The sequence below is a fragment of the Petaurus breviceps genome, unplaced genomic scaffold, assembly GCF_028583685.1.
Source record: "Petaurus breviceps papuanus isolate PSGF00001 unplaced genomic scaffold, PetGlider_PUasm1.0 91041, whole genome shotgun sequence".
Lineage (NCBI taxonomy): Eukaryota > Metazoa > Chordata > Mammalia > Diprotodontia > Petauridae > Petaurus > Petaurus breviceps.
The window spans coordinates 29,600,224-29,615,235 of record NW_027187400.1 but is presented as its reverse complement, the minus strand read 5'-3'; the positions used below and the strand labels follow the sequence as shown (position 1 = coordinate 29,615,235).

Here is a 15,012-nt window from a genome sequence, read left to right as displayed (position 1 = left end):
ATAGATAGATAGATAGATAGATAGATAGATAGATAGATAGATAGATAAATGAGTATAGATAGACAAATAAGTGGCTACATATGGATGGAGAGGGGAGAGAGAGAGAGAGAGAGATAAAACCCTGACTTAAAAAAAAGCCTTAGAGAGCATTATTCAGGCTTCAGACACCCAGGTCACAAGGACTGTCCAATGCCCCAAGAGCCAGGATATCCCTCTCACGTGACCTCTTCCAAGATTCCAACAAAGGTTCCTATAGCTGCCCCTTACTCTGGACAGCTGGATGGCCCCCAGTGTCTCTCCTCTAGCCAAAGAAGAGCTAAAGCTTACAGAAGCAGGAGAGTGATCTGGAAAAAGAGCACCACACCTAGATGCATAAGGGCTGAATTCAAATCCTACCCCCACCCTTTTTTAGCTGAGTGAAGATGGGTAAAGCACTTCCACATCTCTTAACTGTTTGTTGGGGGGTGGGGGGGAGGGTATAAGGAGTGTGGAATATTTGCAAGGGTCCACAGGACTAAGTGAGGATCAAATGAAATCATGGGTGTAAACTCTTTGGAAAACCTTAAATCACTATGTAACAGAAAGAAGACCGGCCCAAAAGTGCACTGGACCCAGAGCCTGGGACTCTGTTCTTCCCAGAGCTTTATCACTCAGGAAGAGGAAGGAAGAAGGAGGAGGATTACCCCTGACTTCCCTCAGCTATTTCTGGGCAGAAAGTGAGCCAATGGAGGTGCCCCTGAGCCCAACTCCACAATAATAACTGACACTGAAAGTACTTTACCTACATTATTTCATTGGAGCCTTATAGCATTCCTCTATTAGGACCATTTTCTAGATGAGTTCAGAGAGATTAGGGGTCAGTACTGGATCACAGAGCTCACAAGTCTCAGGAGGGATTTTACAGGCATTATTATCCCCATTTTCTAGATGAGAGAACTGAAGCTCAGAAAGATTAAGGGCCTTTCCTAGAGTCACACAGGTCTCAAAGTGTCAGAGGCAAGATTTTAACTCAACTGTCTTTTTTTATTGCCTTTTTTGGAGGGCAGTTGGGGTTAGGTGACTTGCCCGAGGTCACACAGCTAGTAAGTGTTAAGTGTCTGAGGCCAAATTTGAACTCAGATCCTCCTGGCTCCAGGGCCAGTGCTCTATCCACTGAGCCACCTAGCCACCCCAGAACTCAACTGTCTTGATTCCAGCCATGACACAATGCTCCATTGGAGAGACCCAGGCTTGACAAACATGGAAGTCCAGAAAGGAAAGAGGCCAATGTGAGCTCTGCTCCCTCCAAGCTGGGGGATGGCTCCCAGCTATCCCCACCCCACCTCCACCCACCACCCATCCCTCCCTCCCACAGGGTCTGCAGGCATCCACCTTTCTCCATAGAATTTAACTCTCCCAGAATCCATGGTGGGTTTGGGTGGAGTGAGAGACGAAATGAAGTCACACAGTGCGAGCCCCCATCCACATGGATGAATTGGAGACAAAATATGAGTCTAAACGAGCAGTGATGGATTTTTGACAGATTGCATTTCAACACAGAGATGAACAGAAACAGGCACACGGAGTCACAAACAAACCCACCAGCTGGTTGGTTACTTAACTACTTCATTCAGTGCTCCCCCAGAAATGTGTGTCAACACAACAGCACCTGATGAGAGCTCGACTTGGTCTATCATTAAGGATCTGGCTTTCCCTCCAGCTCCTAATCTGTGGCACTGCTGTCCTTCCTATCTCTGTGCCCATCTGGCCATCCAGCTCAAAGGCCAACACTGAGCTTGAGTAATCCTTGACTGCTATATCCTGGCTGGGCACCAGAGGACCCTCTCGTGAATCACTTTCCCAGGTATCCTCACCCATGGACTGCAAAACTGAATAGAGCAAGAGGTCAGTACCCCCACCTAATGAGTACCATCTTGGCTCAGATCTTAGCAGGCCAAGACCTAGTTCAGCAAAGTCCCAACCTGGCTACGTACCCGAGGCCAAAACAAGACCTCAGATGCCAGTGCAGCCACGATAAAAGTCTAGAGAAGGAAACAAAGAAAGTAAGGTTCTAGACTCCTAGACAGAAAGTTTGGTAGGACCCTGGAGGCATCAAATGGGGAGAAATGTTCAAATCTTAAAGTGCCATAATGCTGCTAGCTATTGGTATTGTTGTTATCAGCTAGTCTATTCCACAGATGAGGAGACTAAGGCCAAGAAAGGTGATGGGACAAAGTCACACAGGAAGGAAGTGGTGGGGTATGGAGGAGACATTGGGAGAAGTTTCAAGATAAGGTAATGTAAAAGAGGAAGAAATGGGGATTCGGGATGTGAAGGATATGTAGTCAGGATGGCTAGGTAAGGGCAAAGACTTTAATTATGTCCCACTGCCCAGTACAATGGCCAGTACACAGAAGCACTTAATAAATGTTTGCTAACAGGTTGATATAAATGGGATCATCGGGGGTGACAAAAAAACAAACAAAAAAAAAAAACAAAGACTGAAGCAGAACAGGGCAGCTAGGTGGTACAGTGGATACAGCGCTGGCTCTGGAGTCAGGAGGACCTGAGTACAAATCTGGCCTCAGACACTTAACACTTACTAGCCGTGTGACCTTGGGCAAGTCACTTAACCCCAATTGCTCTGCCTTCCCCCCTGCAAAAACAAATAAATAAATAAATGGGATCATCAACTAGTATTTAAGTGACTACCCTGTGCCAGCCACTGTGCTAGATATTGGGTATGGAAGCTTTATAAAAGTCTGCTGAATGGGAACAAACACTGGACCTGTGATGTCCCTGACATAGGGAACTCCCAAATAAGGAAACCCCTTCTACTAATGCACAGCTTATGGTCTTTAGAGAATTGCTTGAGGGCACTGAGGAGGTAAATTACTACCCAGGATCACACAGCCAGTATATGTCAAAGGCAGGACTTGATCCCAGTTCCTCATGGCTCCAAAACTAGATCTCTATCCAGTTGAATATAATTGTTTTATGTTTTAATTTTTTTTTTAAGTTAGCAGAGCCTGGACAGGATTCTACACATATAGTGCTTAATAAATGCTGATCACCAGGCTGAGTGGGGTTGGGCAAGGGGTAGATGAAGAGAAAATTGTCTTCCTAAGCTAACTCCTACCTCATGGGACCTTAGAGACTCAATGGATCCCACAAGGAGCCAGTGCCTTGAAGACTCAGGACTACCTTGGAGAGCTGACCTAGGGGAAGCCCTGCCATCCTTCCTGCAACAGGTGTGGCCAGTCTGGTTCCACATCTGCCTTTTTCTTATGTGAGGTACAAAGATCTCAGCAAACCAGGGCAATATTGAGAATGTGACCTTTACTGCTCGAATGTTTTTAGTCCTGCCTAGATAGCACTAGAGACTGGAGATCTCAAGCTTAAGATCCTTGAAAAAAAGATCCACTAGGTAATAAAGGGGAGGGGGGGAGGTTGAGGAAAGAGGAGGAGGCTGAGGGCAGTTACAGTGGGACACAGATTCTTGGGGGACGGGGGGGGACTCACACAAGGATAGAACATTGAAGCAGTATGAGATAGTCAAAAGATTGCTTCTTTTGAGATCAGAGGACCCTAGTTCAAATTCTGATTCTTGTCCTTTCCTCTGCACAAGTCACTTAACCTCCATAGGCCTCAGTTTCCTCCTCTGTAAAATAAGGGCACTGGACAGGATCACTTCTGAGGTCCCCCGCAACTCTAAATCTAAGAGCCTGTCACCTGAATTTGAATCTCAGCTCTGCCATTTACTCCCTGTGACCTTGAACAAATCTCTGGGACTCAGTTTCCTCATCTGAAAAATGAGGACATTCGATCAGATGACCCCTAGATTTCCTTCGAACTTTAATGATGATGAAAAATATTCTAGATCACCTTGCCTCTTTAACTCAACCTGGAGCACAGCTGGCTGTCCCTTTAGATGGAAGACCTAAAAAAAATAACCCCTGAAGGATGGAACCATAGAATGTGGTTAGCAGAGAGAAATAAGGGTCACCTTACCTCAGTTGGAAATGAGAACTGCAACAGAGGAAAATCTTGAAAACGGCTAAATATCTATTAAGAAAGAAAACATCTGGCTTGCCTACTGTCCTTTGGTTTCGTTTGTGGTCCCCTGAAATTTGCCGCTTAACAATTCTCCATTAGGATGGGCTAGATACGTCCAACCTACCAGTCACATAGGGGCCGAGGGGCATCTGGCTGTAGTTGACAATCCCGCCTGGTCCAGGAGCCCGGAAGTTTGGCCCAAAGTTGTTGTTGTACATCTGGGAGGAGCCGAAAGAACCCTGGAGGGTGAGGACTGAGGTTTCAATGCTGCCTCTCTCCTTTCTCCACCCAGAACCTCACCCTGCAGCCAGCTTAGCCTGGTGGATCCCAGCGCTAGAGGGGGTGGGAACAACCAGAGAGAGGGAGGGGAAAGGCCCCCGGCAGAGTCCCCTGGATGGAGCATCTGTTAAGAATACTGGGGGCTCAGAGCCCTGGGGGAAGGTTCCAGGCCCAGGTGGGCCAGCCTGACCTGCTGGACGGTGGGGTCTCCGGCACGGTTTGTCAGGCGGCTCAGGATGCTGCGTTCAGACATCTGCAGACGAGCAGCCACGGGCGGGATCCGGGACAACATGGAGGGCAGGCGGGTTACATCAGCCTTCATGTCACTCAAAAGTTCCTCCAGCTGGTTCAGTACTGCAAGATAGAAGGGCCCTCAACCCACTACCACAATCCTAGCCTCCCTTCTGCCTCCAGATGCCAATCCCTCCCCTGGGCCAAGTGACACTGCAGGGCAAAGTGGGCAGTAGAACTTCCATCTGCTGCCATGTAGGTCCAACCTCCATCTCCTGCTGTACCTTCAGAGGGAAGAAGAGTGAAAAGGGGCCTCCCATCTGACCATGAGCCTTCCATCCCGTGCCGAGCCTGTGTCCTGCCTCATCACCAACCTCCTCTGAGGAGTCAAGCCTTCCTCTCGATGATGGGAAAACTCACACCTGGTCATACCCTACACACCTCGATGTTTCTGACCCCCGCAGATCACCTTGCAAACCTTATTCCCCATCCTTCACCACCCAATTCTTTATTCACATCCCCCTCAATCTTCCCACTGCAAGATCCTATTCAGACACTACCCAGCTCTTTCACTGTGCCCTCTGAAATGCCTGTTCCATAGGCAATAAACTCGCTTTATCTTAAATCATTTCCTCTCCCACTCCTTCCATCTTTTAGCAATCACTAAGATCTCATTCCCCTCTAACAACAGTCTCCCTGGCCACCATTTCCAGTACTGCCTGTATTTTTACTCATTCCCCAGATTCACTGGTCAAGGAGGAGGGAGTTGTTCTCCATTGCTACTTTGTCTTCCTGTCTTCCCCTACCTCCATCACTCAGTAAACTCCTCTTCTGAGGTTCAAGCAATTCATAACTAACACCCAATCAAAATCCTGGTAGCTGTTATCTATAGACCTTCAGATCACTCCCTTTCCTTCCTTAATGAGTTTGATACATGACTCACAATTTTTCTCCCTTCCCCAATTCCTTCCTTCATACTAAGTGACTTCAACACACATATTGACTCTCCCTCAAACAAGCTAACCACTCAGTTCCTCAATCTACTCATTTCCCATGAGCTACTACTCCACCCCACTTCAGCTGCACACAAAGACAATCACACCCTTGATCTTGCCATCACACACCAATGTACCACCTTTCATATTCCAAGAATTCTGAAATCTCCTTATCTGACCATAATCTACTGGCTTTTCACCTCTCCCTCTGCCTTCCTTTACCAAACCCTACCCTTCATTTGCACCCGTCTCTCCATACTTCATTTCTCTCCTAGGCCAGTTCCTGGGCACAGGCCACTTGCTCTCTTCTTCTCATCTTGACCCCTTGGTGAACCCACTGAACTCCACACTGACCTCATTTCTTGAGTTTCTGACCTCCTTATCATATCACCAGTTGCACTTTGCCAAACTTTAGCCTTGAATAACTCCCACTATCCACCACCTACACATATATCATTTGAACAGCTGTAGAGAAAATCAAGCAACCATTCTGACTGAGTCCACTACAGATTCATGTTTTAAACTGAAATGGGCAATCCTACTATACCACCCTTATCAACTCATTCTTCCACTCTCCATAGCAGCTCTTCCAAACCTTTTCATCCCTCTTCAAACCTCCCATGGCTTCCCTTCCCCCAGCTCTCTCAGCTGAGAATCTTGCCTCATATTTTACAGGAAAAAAAGATTGAGAGCAGTTGCTATGAGACTCTTCTCCTCTCTTCTTCATCTTGTATCAGTCAGATGCCTTCTATCAATATCACTTCCTTCACCCCTGTCTTATACAAAGAGATAGCCTTACTCCTTACCAAGACAAACCCCTCTACTGGGCACAAGAGATTACATTCCATCCCATCTCCTTCAATGGACTGCCCCTTCTGTAATCCCCACTCTCTCATCTTCAGTCTCTCCATGTCTACTGGCTCATTCCCTACAAATATGCCCATGTCTCACCTATTCTCAAGAAAACCTCCCTTGACCCTTCCATCCCTCCTATCATCCTAAATATAGCTCTTCTGCCCTTTGTGGTTAAACGTCTTGAGAAAGTCACCTACAATGAGTGCCTCCACTTTCTCTCCTCTTACTCTCTTCTTAACCCCTTATAATCAGGCTTCCGATCTCATTCCATGGAAAGCGCTCTCTCCAAAGTTACCAACGATCTCTTAGTTGCCAAATCCAATGACCTTTTCCCAATCCTCATTCTTCTTGAACTCTCTGCAGCCTTTGACACTGTTGATCACCTTCTTCTCCTTGATACTCTCTTCTCTCTAGGTTTTCAGGACACCCCTCTCTCCTGGTTCTCCTCCTGCCTATCAGACCGATCCTTCTTAGTCTCTTTTGTTGGATCCTCATTCAGGTGACGCCCTCTAACTGTAGGTATCCCTCAGGGTTCTGTCCTGTGCCCTCTTCTCTTCTCCCTCTATACTACTTCATTTGGTGATCTCATCAGCTCCTGTGGATTTAATTATTGTCTCTATGCTGATGATTCTCAGATTTCACTACCCTGCTCTAACTTCTCTGATTTCCAGTCTCAAGTCTCCAAATGCCTTTCCAACATCCTGAACTGAATTTCCAGTAGACATCTTAAACTCAACATGTCCAAAACTGAACTCATTATCTTTCTCCTAAACCCTCCCCACCTCCCAAATTCTCTCTTACTGTCAAGGACAACATCTTCCCAGTTACCCAGGCTCCCAACCTGGAAGTCAGCCTGGATTCCTCACTCTCTCTCACCACCATCCCCATATACAAGTTATTGCCAAGGCCTGTCAATTTCACCTCTGCAACATCTCCTGTCAATTTCACCTCTGAACCACCTTCTGTCGATTTCACCTCTAGACCATCTCCTCAATGTCACCTCTGCAACATCTGTCAATCTCACCTCTGAACCATCTCCTGTCAATTTCACCTCTGAACCACCTTCTGTCAATTTCACCTCTAGACCATCTCCTCAATGTCACCTCTTCACCTCTGCAGCACCTCCTTTCAATATCACCTTTGCTGTATCTCTCCAATATGCTCCCTTCTCTCCTCTGATACTGCCATCACTCTGGTGCTGACCCTCATCACCTCACATCTGGAGTATTGCAATAGCTGCTGGGGGTCTGCCTGCCTCAAATCTCTCCCTACTCCAGTCCATCCTCCATTCAGTCACCAAAGTGATTTTCCTAAAGCAGTTATCACCCTGCCCCCTAACTCAATAAACTCCAGTGACTCCCTATTGCCTCCAGGAGCAAATACAAAGTGTTCTGGTTGACATTCAAAGCCCTTCATAACCTGCCCCCCTCCTACCTTTCCAGTCTTCTTACACCTTACTACCCAACACATACTCTGATCCAGTGACACCTCCTGGCTCTTCCACAAAAAGACACTAATCTCTTAGTGGGGGTATTTTTTCTAGTTGTCCCCTATACCTTCTCATCTCCACCTCCTTGCTTCCTACAAGTCTCAATTAAAATCCTATCTTCTTCAAGAAGCTTTTTCTAATCCCTCCTAATTATAGTTTCCCAGCCTTTCTCATATTTATTTCCCATTTGTCCTGTGTATAACCTGTCTGTACATATTTATATACATGTTGTCTCCCTCATTGGACTGTGAACTCCTTGAGGTCAGGGGCTGCTTTTGCCTCTTTTGTATCCCCAGTGCTTAACATAGTGCCTAGAACACAGTAGGCACTTAAGAAATGCTTATTGTCTGACTCACATTAGATCTGGCCCTCTGGGGAGGTGGAGTGTGCTAGTAAAATGTCCTTAGGCTAGTCAGACTTATTCTGTTCCTTTGTAACTTGTGACTCTCTAGGTGGTACAGTGGATAAAGTCGGCCAGTCAACTAGCATTTATTATTAAGTATCTACTATATGCCAGTCCCAGTACTAAGCACTGAGATAAAGAATGGCACTTGGGAGCCTGGTAGGCATGGATTCAAATTCTACTTCTGACGTTTGCCAACAGTGTGGCTTTGGACAAGTCATTTCACTTCCATGGGGCTCAATTTCCTCATTTTTCAAATCAAGGGGCCAGACTAAATGGACTTGCAGGTCCCTTTCAGTTCTCAATCAATGATCCTATGCCCTGCATTGGTAGAGGGAATTTCCCCAGTGGAAACTTCTATCAATGAAATCAAATGTTGGGTCGAAAAATTAAAATTATATAGCTTGGCATCTATGGAGGGCATTTTTCAAAGAAGGGGGAAAGGAAGGAATGAGCATTTATATAGCCCCTACTATGTGCCAGGCTAAGTACTTTACAATTATTATCTCATTTGATCATCACAGCAACCCTTAGGTGCTATAAATATCCTACTGTATAAATATCCACATTTTATAGATGAAGAAACTGACTTGACCAGGATCATACAACTAGTAAGTGCCTGAGGTCAGATTTGAATTCAGATCTTCCTGAGAACTATCAAATTATAGAGTAATTATAGGCACATAGATTTAGAGCAGTAAGAGGACTATAGTAACCATCTGATCCAACCATCTCATTTTCCAGATGAGGAAAGTGAAGCCCAAGGTCCTGCAGGTGATAAGTACTAGAATGGCCTCGAGCACCCAACACTTAGAATAGGATCTGGCACATAGGGGAGGCTTAATAAATGCTTCGAGACACAATGGAGTCTAGAGGAAATTCCCTTTATTTGGTCCTCTAACACCTTTTTCTTTTGAGTTAGGGGTGAAGGTGTTTGAGGGGATGGGGTTGAGAGAATCTGAGAAGGTTGCACCAAAAAGTCAGCCCCCCAAAGCCCAGGACAGTCACCCACCCTTCTCCCTCTCCCATGAACCTCCATCCAATCCCACCCTCCATTCAGGGCTGGAGCTCATCTCATCATAGCTCATAACTGAGAAAGAACTCAATGACCACTCAACCCAAACATTTTTAACCTTTGTGGTATGGTGGATACCCTTGGGCAATCTGGTGAAGCCTATGATCCCCTCCTCCATAGAGTGTTTTTTATAAAATGCATAAAATAGGATACAGCAGATTACAAAGCAAACCAATCATAATGAAATAGTCATCCCACTTTTTAAAAAAATTCCTGGAGCCCGGGTAAAGAAACCTCTTCTCTAGTCCAATCCACCTTCAAACCAGCATTCCCTCTTCAGCAGTTAAGCCATCTTGTTTCTGTATCAAAGCAGGCATCATAGGGCTATAGTTAGGATTCAAAGCATCTACAGATGCTACAAGGGACCTCAGGAGTCATAGAGCCCAACCTGCTCCTTTTCTATCCAGGCTCCACTTGAAGACATTAAGTGATGGAGAGCCTCCCACCTCTCAAGGCACAACCCCCCATTCCTTTCTACTTCAGGACAGCTCTCATTGTTAGCAAGACTTCTTGATACCAATGCTAAATTTGCCTCCTTATAGTCTGTACCCATTGTTCCTGATTCTACCCAAGAGGCAGCACAGTGTAGAGGATTTGGGAAGCCCTTGATTCAAATCCCTGTCTCAGACACTTGCTAGCTGCCTAACTCTTGGCAAATTACTTCAATTCTTTGGGCCCCTGCTTCCTCGTGTAAAATTAGGGGGTTGGACTAGATGGCCTCTAAGGTCCCTTTCAGTTCTAAAGCAAAGCTTCAGTTTTGATGAAACCTGGCCCAGAAAAAGAGATACGAGGAGGTGCTCCACACCCCACTTCTTTGCGAGGGGGAGTAGGGCTATGGATTTAGAACACTACATAAAATGTCAGACTTTTTTGATATGCCAATTAACTCTGCTGAATTGGGTTTTTCCCCCTACTTTTTCTTCTTTTATTATAAGAAACAGCATTCTGGGAAGGTAAGGGGGAAGAGGTACATGGGAAAATATACATGATTTAAAAAGAAATCCATTTTTTAAAACCCAGCATACATATAATTGCTAGCAATAATAAAATGCTTTAAGACAAAGCACCTTACAAATATCAGCGCATTTGATCCTCACAACAAGGGAGGAAAATGCTATTATTTTCCATATGAGAAAACTGAGGCAGAAAAAGATTAAGTTGCCCAGGGTCACATAACTAGGAAGTGTCTGAGGATAGGTTTGAATTCGGGTATTTCTTGCTTTTTTTGGAGGGGGAAGGCAGGGCATTGGAGTTAAGTGACTTGCCCAAGGTTACACAGCTAGTAAGTGTTAAGTGTCTGAGGCTGGATCTGAACTCAGGTCCTCTTGACTCCAGGGCCAGTGCTCTATTCACTATGCCACCTAGCTGCCCTGAATTCAAGTATTTTTGACTCCAGGCCCAGCATCTATCAACTGTGTCAACTAGCTATTAAAAAACAAAACAAAACAAACTTAACCTCTCAATGTTAATTTCTTAAGGAAATGTCTTAAGGTACTAATCTACATCAATGGAGGGCATTTCTTCACCAGGCACTCCCTATAAACTAACAATCTGTCTGGAAACAAAGATTGGGGTAGGCCACTCACCCTTATGGAGAACAGCATTGGCAGGCTTGTTCCCAGCCAGGGACTCCTTGGACAGGTGCTGGTGGCTCTCAGCAAGGCATTCCACTTCTGCCAGACGGGCGTTCAAGGCCATGGCTGGATGGTTGGGGTCTTGGGTCATGTTGAGGTATGCAGCCCTCCTTAGCTGCTCCTCAATCACCAGGGCCTGCTCTAGCAGCTGCAATGAGATGGGGGTGGGGGTGAATACAAGATCCCTCCTTGAGTTCCCCCTTCACCTCTCCCCAGTAACCCTAGTCTCCCCCATCTGCCCAGCAAACTTGACCAGGCTGGAACAGGAGAGAAAGAAATTTGAGGCAGAGAATCATGCCACTTCCGTTTTCTTCTACTCCCTGACTCAAAGCAAGATGTCACAACACCATCCTTCAGCCTTCAAGGCTCAGCTCAATCCCCATGTTCTCCAAGAAATCTTCCCTGATTGCTCCAGGCAACAGTGACCTTTCCCTTCCTTGACCTCTCATGGAACCTGTGGCTTGTACCTTTCATTGTGCACTTGGTATGGTCTAATAGACTATTAGTGAACTCCGTGTGGGTGGGTGTCTATGGAGGATGTTTGTGTGTGTTTGTGGAAGGGGCAGCTAGGTGGCACAGTGGATAGAACGCCATGGCTGAAGTGAAGAAGACTCTTCTTCCTAGCCTTCGATATTTCCTAGCTGTGTGACCGTGAGCAAGTCACTTCACCCTGTTTGCCTCCGTTTCCTCATATGTAAAATGAGCTGAAGAAGGAAATGACAAACTACTGCCAAGAATATCCCAAATGGGATCGTGAACAGTCAAACACATCTGAAAAATGTCTGAACTGTGTGTTTGTGTGTCTGTGTCTGTATGTGTGTCTTGTGTCTGAATTTCTGTCTATATCTATGTGTGTGTGTCTCTGTGTGTGTCCATGTGTGCGTCCCTGTATTCTATTTCCTAACTAGACTATATACTTCCTAAGGATAGAGATCTTATTGATCATTGTATTTCAATATTAACAAACATTCATTCAGATCCCGTGCTGAGGATACAGAGAAACAAAACTGATAGAGTCCTTGCCTTCCAAGTGCTTACAGTCTACTATGAGGATGAAGAGTGAAGCCATGTGGCCTCCAAAATAGGAAGCCTTGGATTACCATCTCTGATACATCCTGGCTGAATTACTAATCTCTCAGTGCCCCGGGCAATTTTCTAAAACTGAACAGATATTGATCTGTATTGGGAGAGGGAGTTTTCTCACTGGGAGATCCCTGCACTATGGAAAACACTAGTCTGATTTTTAAAAATTGTGTGTGTATGTGTGAGAGAGAGACAGAGATGTGGAAGAGAGAGGGAGAGAGGGGGGAGAGAGAGAGGAAGAGGGAGGAGAGAGAGAGACAGAGAGAGAGAGAGACAGAGAGAGAGACAGAGAGAGAGAGAGAGAGAGAGACAGAGAGAGAGAGAGACAGAGAGACAGAGACAGAGAGAGACACAGAGAGAGAGAGAGAAGTAAATAAAAGTTACTCTGGTTGGGAGAGAGACCTAACTATGGATGGATAGAATAGACAGGAAAGGGAGGGGAATAAGGGAAGGTTTCATGTAGGAAGAGGCACCTAAGCTAAATCTTGAAAGAAGGTAAAATTGGAAGAGGCAGAAAAACATTCTAAGCATGGAGAGTGGCGCTAGCCAAGGTGCTGGAACAAGAACATAGCAAGCAAGATTACACCCGCGTGGTTATCTAAATCTGAAAAGGGGAGTTAGTACCAGCAAGCAGAGCGGCTGTGTTATTCATAAGACAATAAGAAGCCACCGAAAATTCTTGAGCAGCAGAGTGATGTGGTCAGACTGGACTTCAGAGATACCTGGCAGCCATTGGAGAATGGATTGGAGAAGGAAGAGACTGGAAACAGGGAGAAGGGATGAGAACCTGAACTCTGAGGGTGGCTATGTGGGTGGAGAGAAGGGGATGGATCCAAGTGATTGGAGTGAGAGAGGTGCTCAATAAATACTTGCTGATCAATCAAGCACTTATTAAGCACCTTCTATATATCCCTTTACCTTCTTAGTGGAATAGAAAGAATGAGCTCTAGAGTAAAAATATTGAGCTGGAATTCAAGACACCTAGATTTTCATCTTTCTGCTATGTCATAATTTTGTTGTGTGAATTTCAGGAAGTAAAAAAACTTCTCTGGGCCTTGGCTTCCTATACCACCACCCTCATCAATGCTGGGGGACCAACCTTGAACCTTCGGGCCAGGAATTTATTTTTCATCTCCAGGTAATTGCCCTTGTGGATCTCAGATTTGAAGGGCTCATTCAGGATCACGTAGCGTGGGTCATTCTGGATGTCCTGCCAGCGGGCATAGCCATGTCTGAGCACAGGAAACACGTTAAGGGAAACTGAACTCAGTAGGTAACTGGCCATGGAGGAAACAAGCTGGACACCTTGGTGAGAGATCAGTAAGTCCTCAGGGGCTATTGACTCCAATCTGTCCCTGATCAGTCCCTTCTACCATACCCCTGACCATTCAGCTCTTGCTTGGAGCCCTCCATCAGGCCAATTACCTTCCAAGGCTGCCCAGAGTTCTGAATTTGCAGTCAGAGGGCCTGGACTCAAATCCTCCACTCCTTAAACCTGTATGGCCTTGGGCAAGACACTTAAAATCTCCAAGATTTGGTTTCCTCCTCTGAAAAATGAAGGGGTAGGTCTGGATGCCCTCTGAAATCTGTTCCAGCTATAAATCTTTTATCTTCTTTTGAACAGCTCTAATTATTAGAAGTTTGACCTCATGCAAAGCCAGAATCTGCCTCTCCATACCTCCCTGAATCCCTCCTGGTCCTGACTCTGGGGCCAAGCAGGGTGAGTCTCCTCTTCTGCTATCCATTTCCCTGAGTCTTCTCATCTCTGTGCTGAGCATCCCCAGTTCTTTCAGCTCATGTCCATTAAGACATGTCCCTTTGCCATCCCAATCACTCTCTCCTCTGGATACCTTCCAGTCTGTCAATGTTGTTCCTCAAAGACTGCGCCTCCTTCCTTCTTTCCCCACCCTCCTGCCATGACCAGCCTCCCCTGGCCATCCCCCTGGGGAGCACTTGCAGGAGGGGCAGGATCTCCTGCCCTTCCAGTCACCAAGGATACGTCACAATGCCCGCCAGAAGCCAGTAATCATGGCGCCGGTGCCAAATATCATAAATCTTCCCCGAAGACACAGCTGCTCTCTCCTCATTCTGCCACAGTGTGTGCAACTCTGAAGGACCAAGACACAGGAGAGAAAAGGGGAGGGGTGGAGAAAAGCAAGGCAGCCATGGGGAGAGGAAAGCACATAAGGCCAGCCCAAAACATAGGCAGTGTAGGTAGCTGCCTATAGTGTGTGATCTGAGGGACCCTGGAACCCTTCCACCACCTGCACCCCAAAGCATCTGCCCATTGTTCCCACCATCGAAGTCATTACTAAGGGGTCAAAACATTGTGTCTGGGAGCCCCCTGTGACAATGTCCATGGGCTACCTGAAGGGGTGGGGAGGGGTGGGGGAGGAAAAGAGTGGGTGGGGTAGCACACTTAGCCATTATTAGCCATTAACACCTTGCCATGGGTTAGTCATTTGGCCTGCCTCAGTTTCCTCATCTGTAAAATGGGGATAATAATACTTGCAGTGTGGGGTAGTGGATAGAGGACTAACCTTGCCCTCAGGAGAACACAGGATTCAAAAGTCCTACCCTTGACACATACTGACTGTGTGTCCTGGACAAGCCACTCAACCCCTCCATGTCCCCAAGGCACCCCTCTAGGACTAGGAGTCAGAAAAGAGTTGCCAATATTCTTGGGTGGAGGGAAGCTCCACACTGGGAGTTCCCCACACAAGGGGAAAAATAATAATGACAATGATGATGATGATGATGATGATGATAGCTAGCATTTGCAAAGCATCATTTGATCCTCACAACAACCCTGTAAGATACGTGCTGTTATTATCTGCATTTTACAGGTGAGGAAATTGAGGAAAACTGAGGTTAAGTGACTTGCCCAGGGTCACCCAGCTAGTAAGTCTCTGATGCAGGATTTGAACTCGGGT

General features: G+C 46.2%; 1 protein-coding gene across 1 annotated transcript in view; it reads right to left on the bottom strand.

Moving 5' to 3' along the window:
- CHD5 (chromodomain helicase DNA binding protein 5) overlaps window positions 1–15,012 on the bottom strand; it is a 159,031-nt gene that overhangs the window by 6,242 nt on the left and 137,777 nt on the right. Inside the window, exons 34-38 of the mRNA XM_069079557.1 lie at window positions 14,079–14,187; window positions 13,179–13,311; window positions 10,949–11,144; window positions 4,505–4,668; window positions 4,160–4,274 (exon numbers count right to left, since the gene is read on the bottom strand). Coding sequence (XP_068935658.1) covers window positions 4,160–4,274; window positions 4,505–4,668; window positions 10,949–11,144; window positions 13,179–13,311; window positions 14,079–14,187 — 717 coding nt within the window. The remainder of the gene's footprint in view (window positions 1–4,159; window positions 4,275–4,504; window positions 4,669–10,948; window positions 11,145–13,178; window positions 13,312–14,078; window positions 14,188–15,012) is intronic.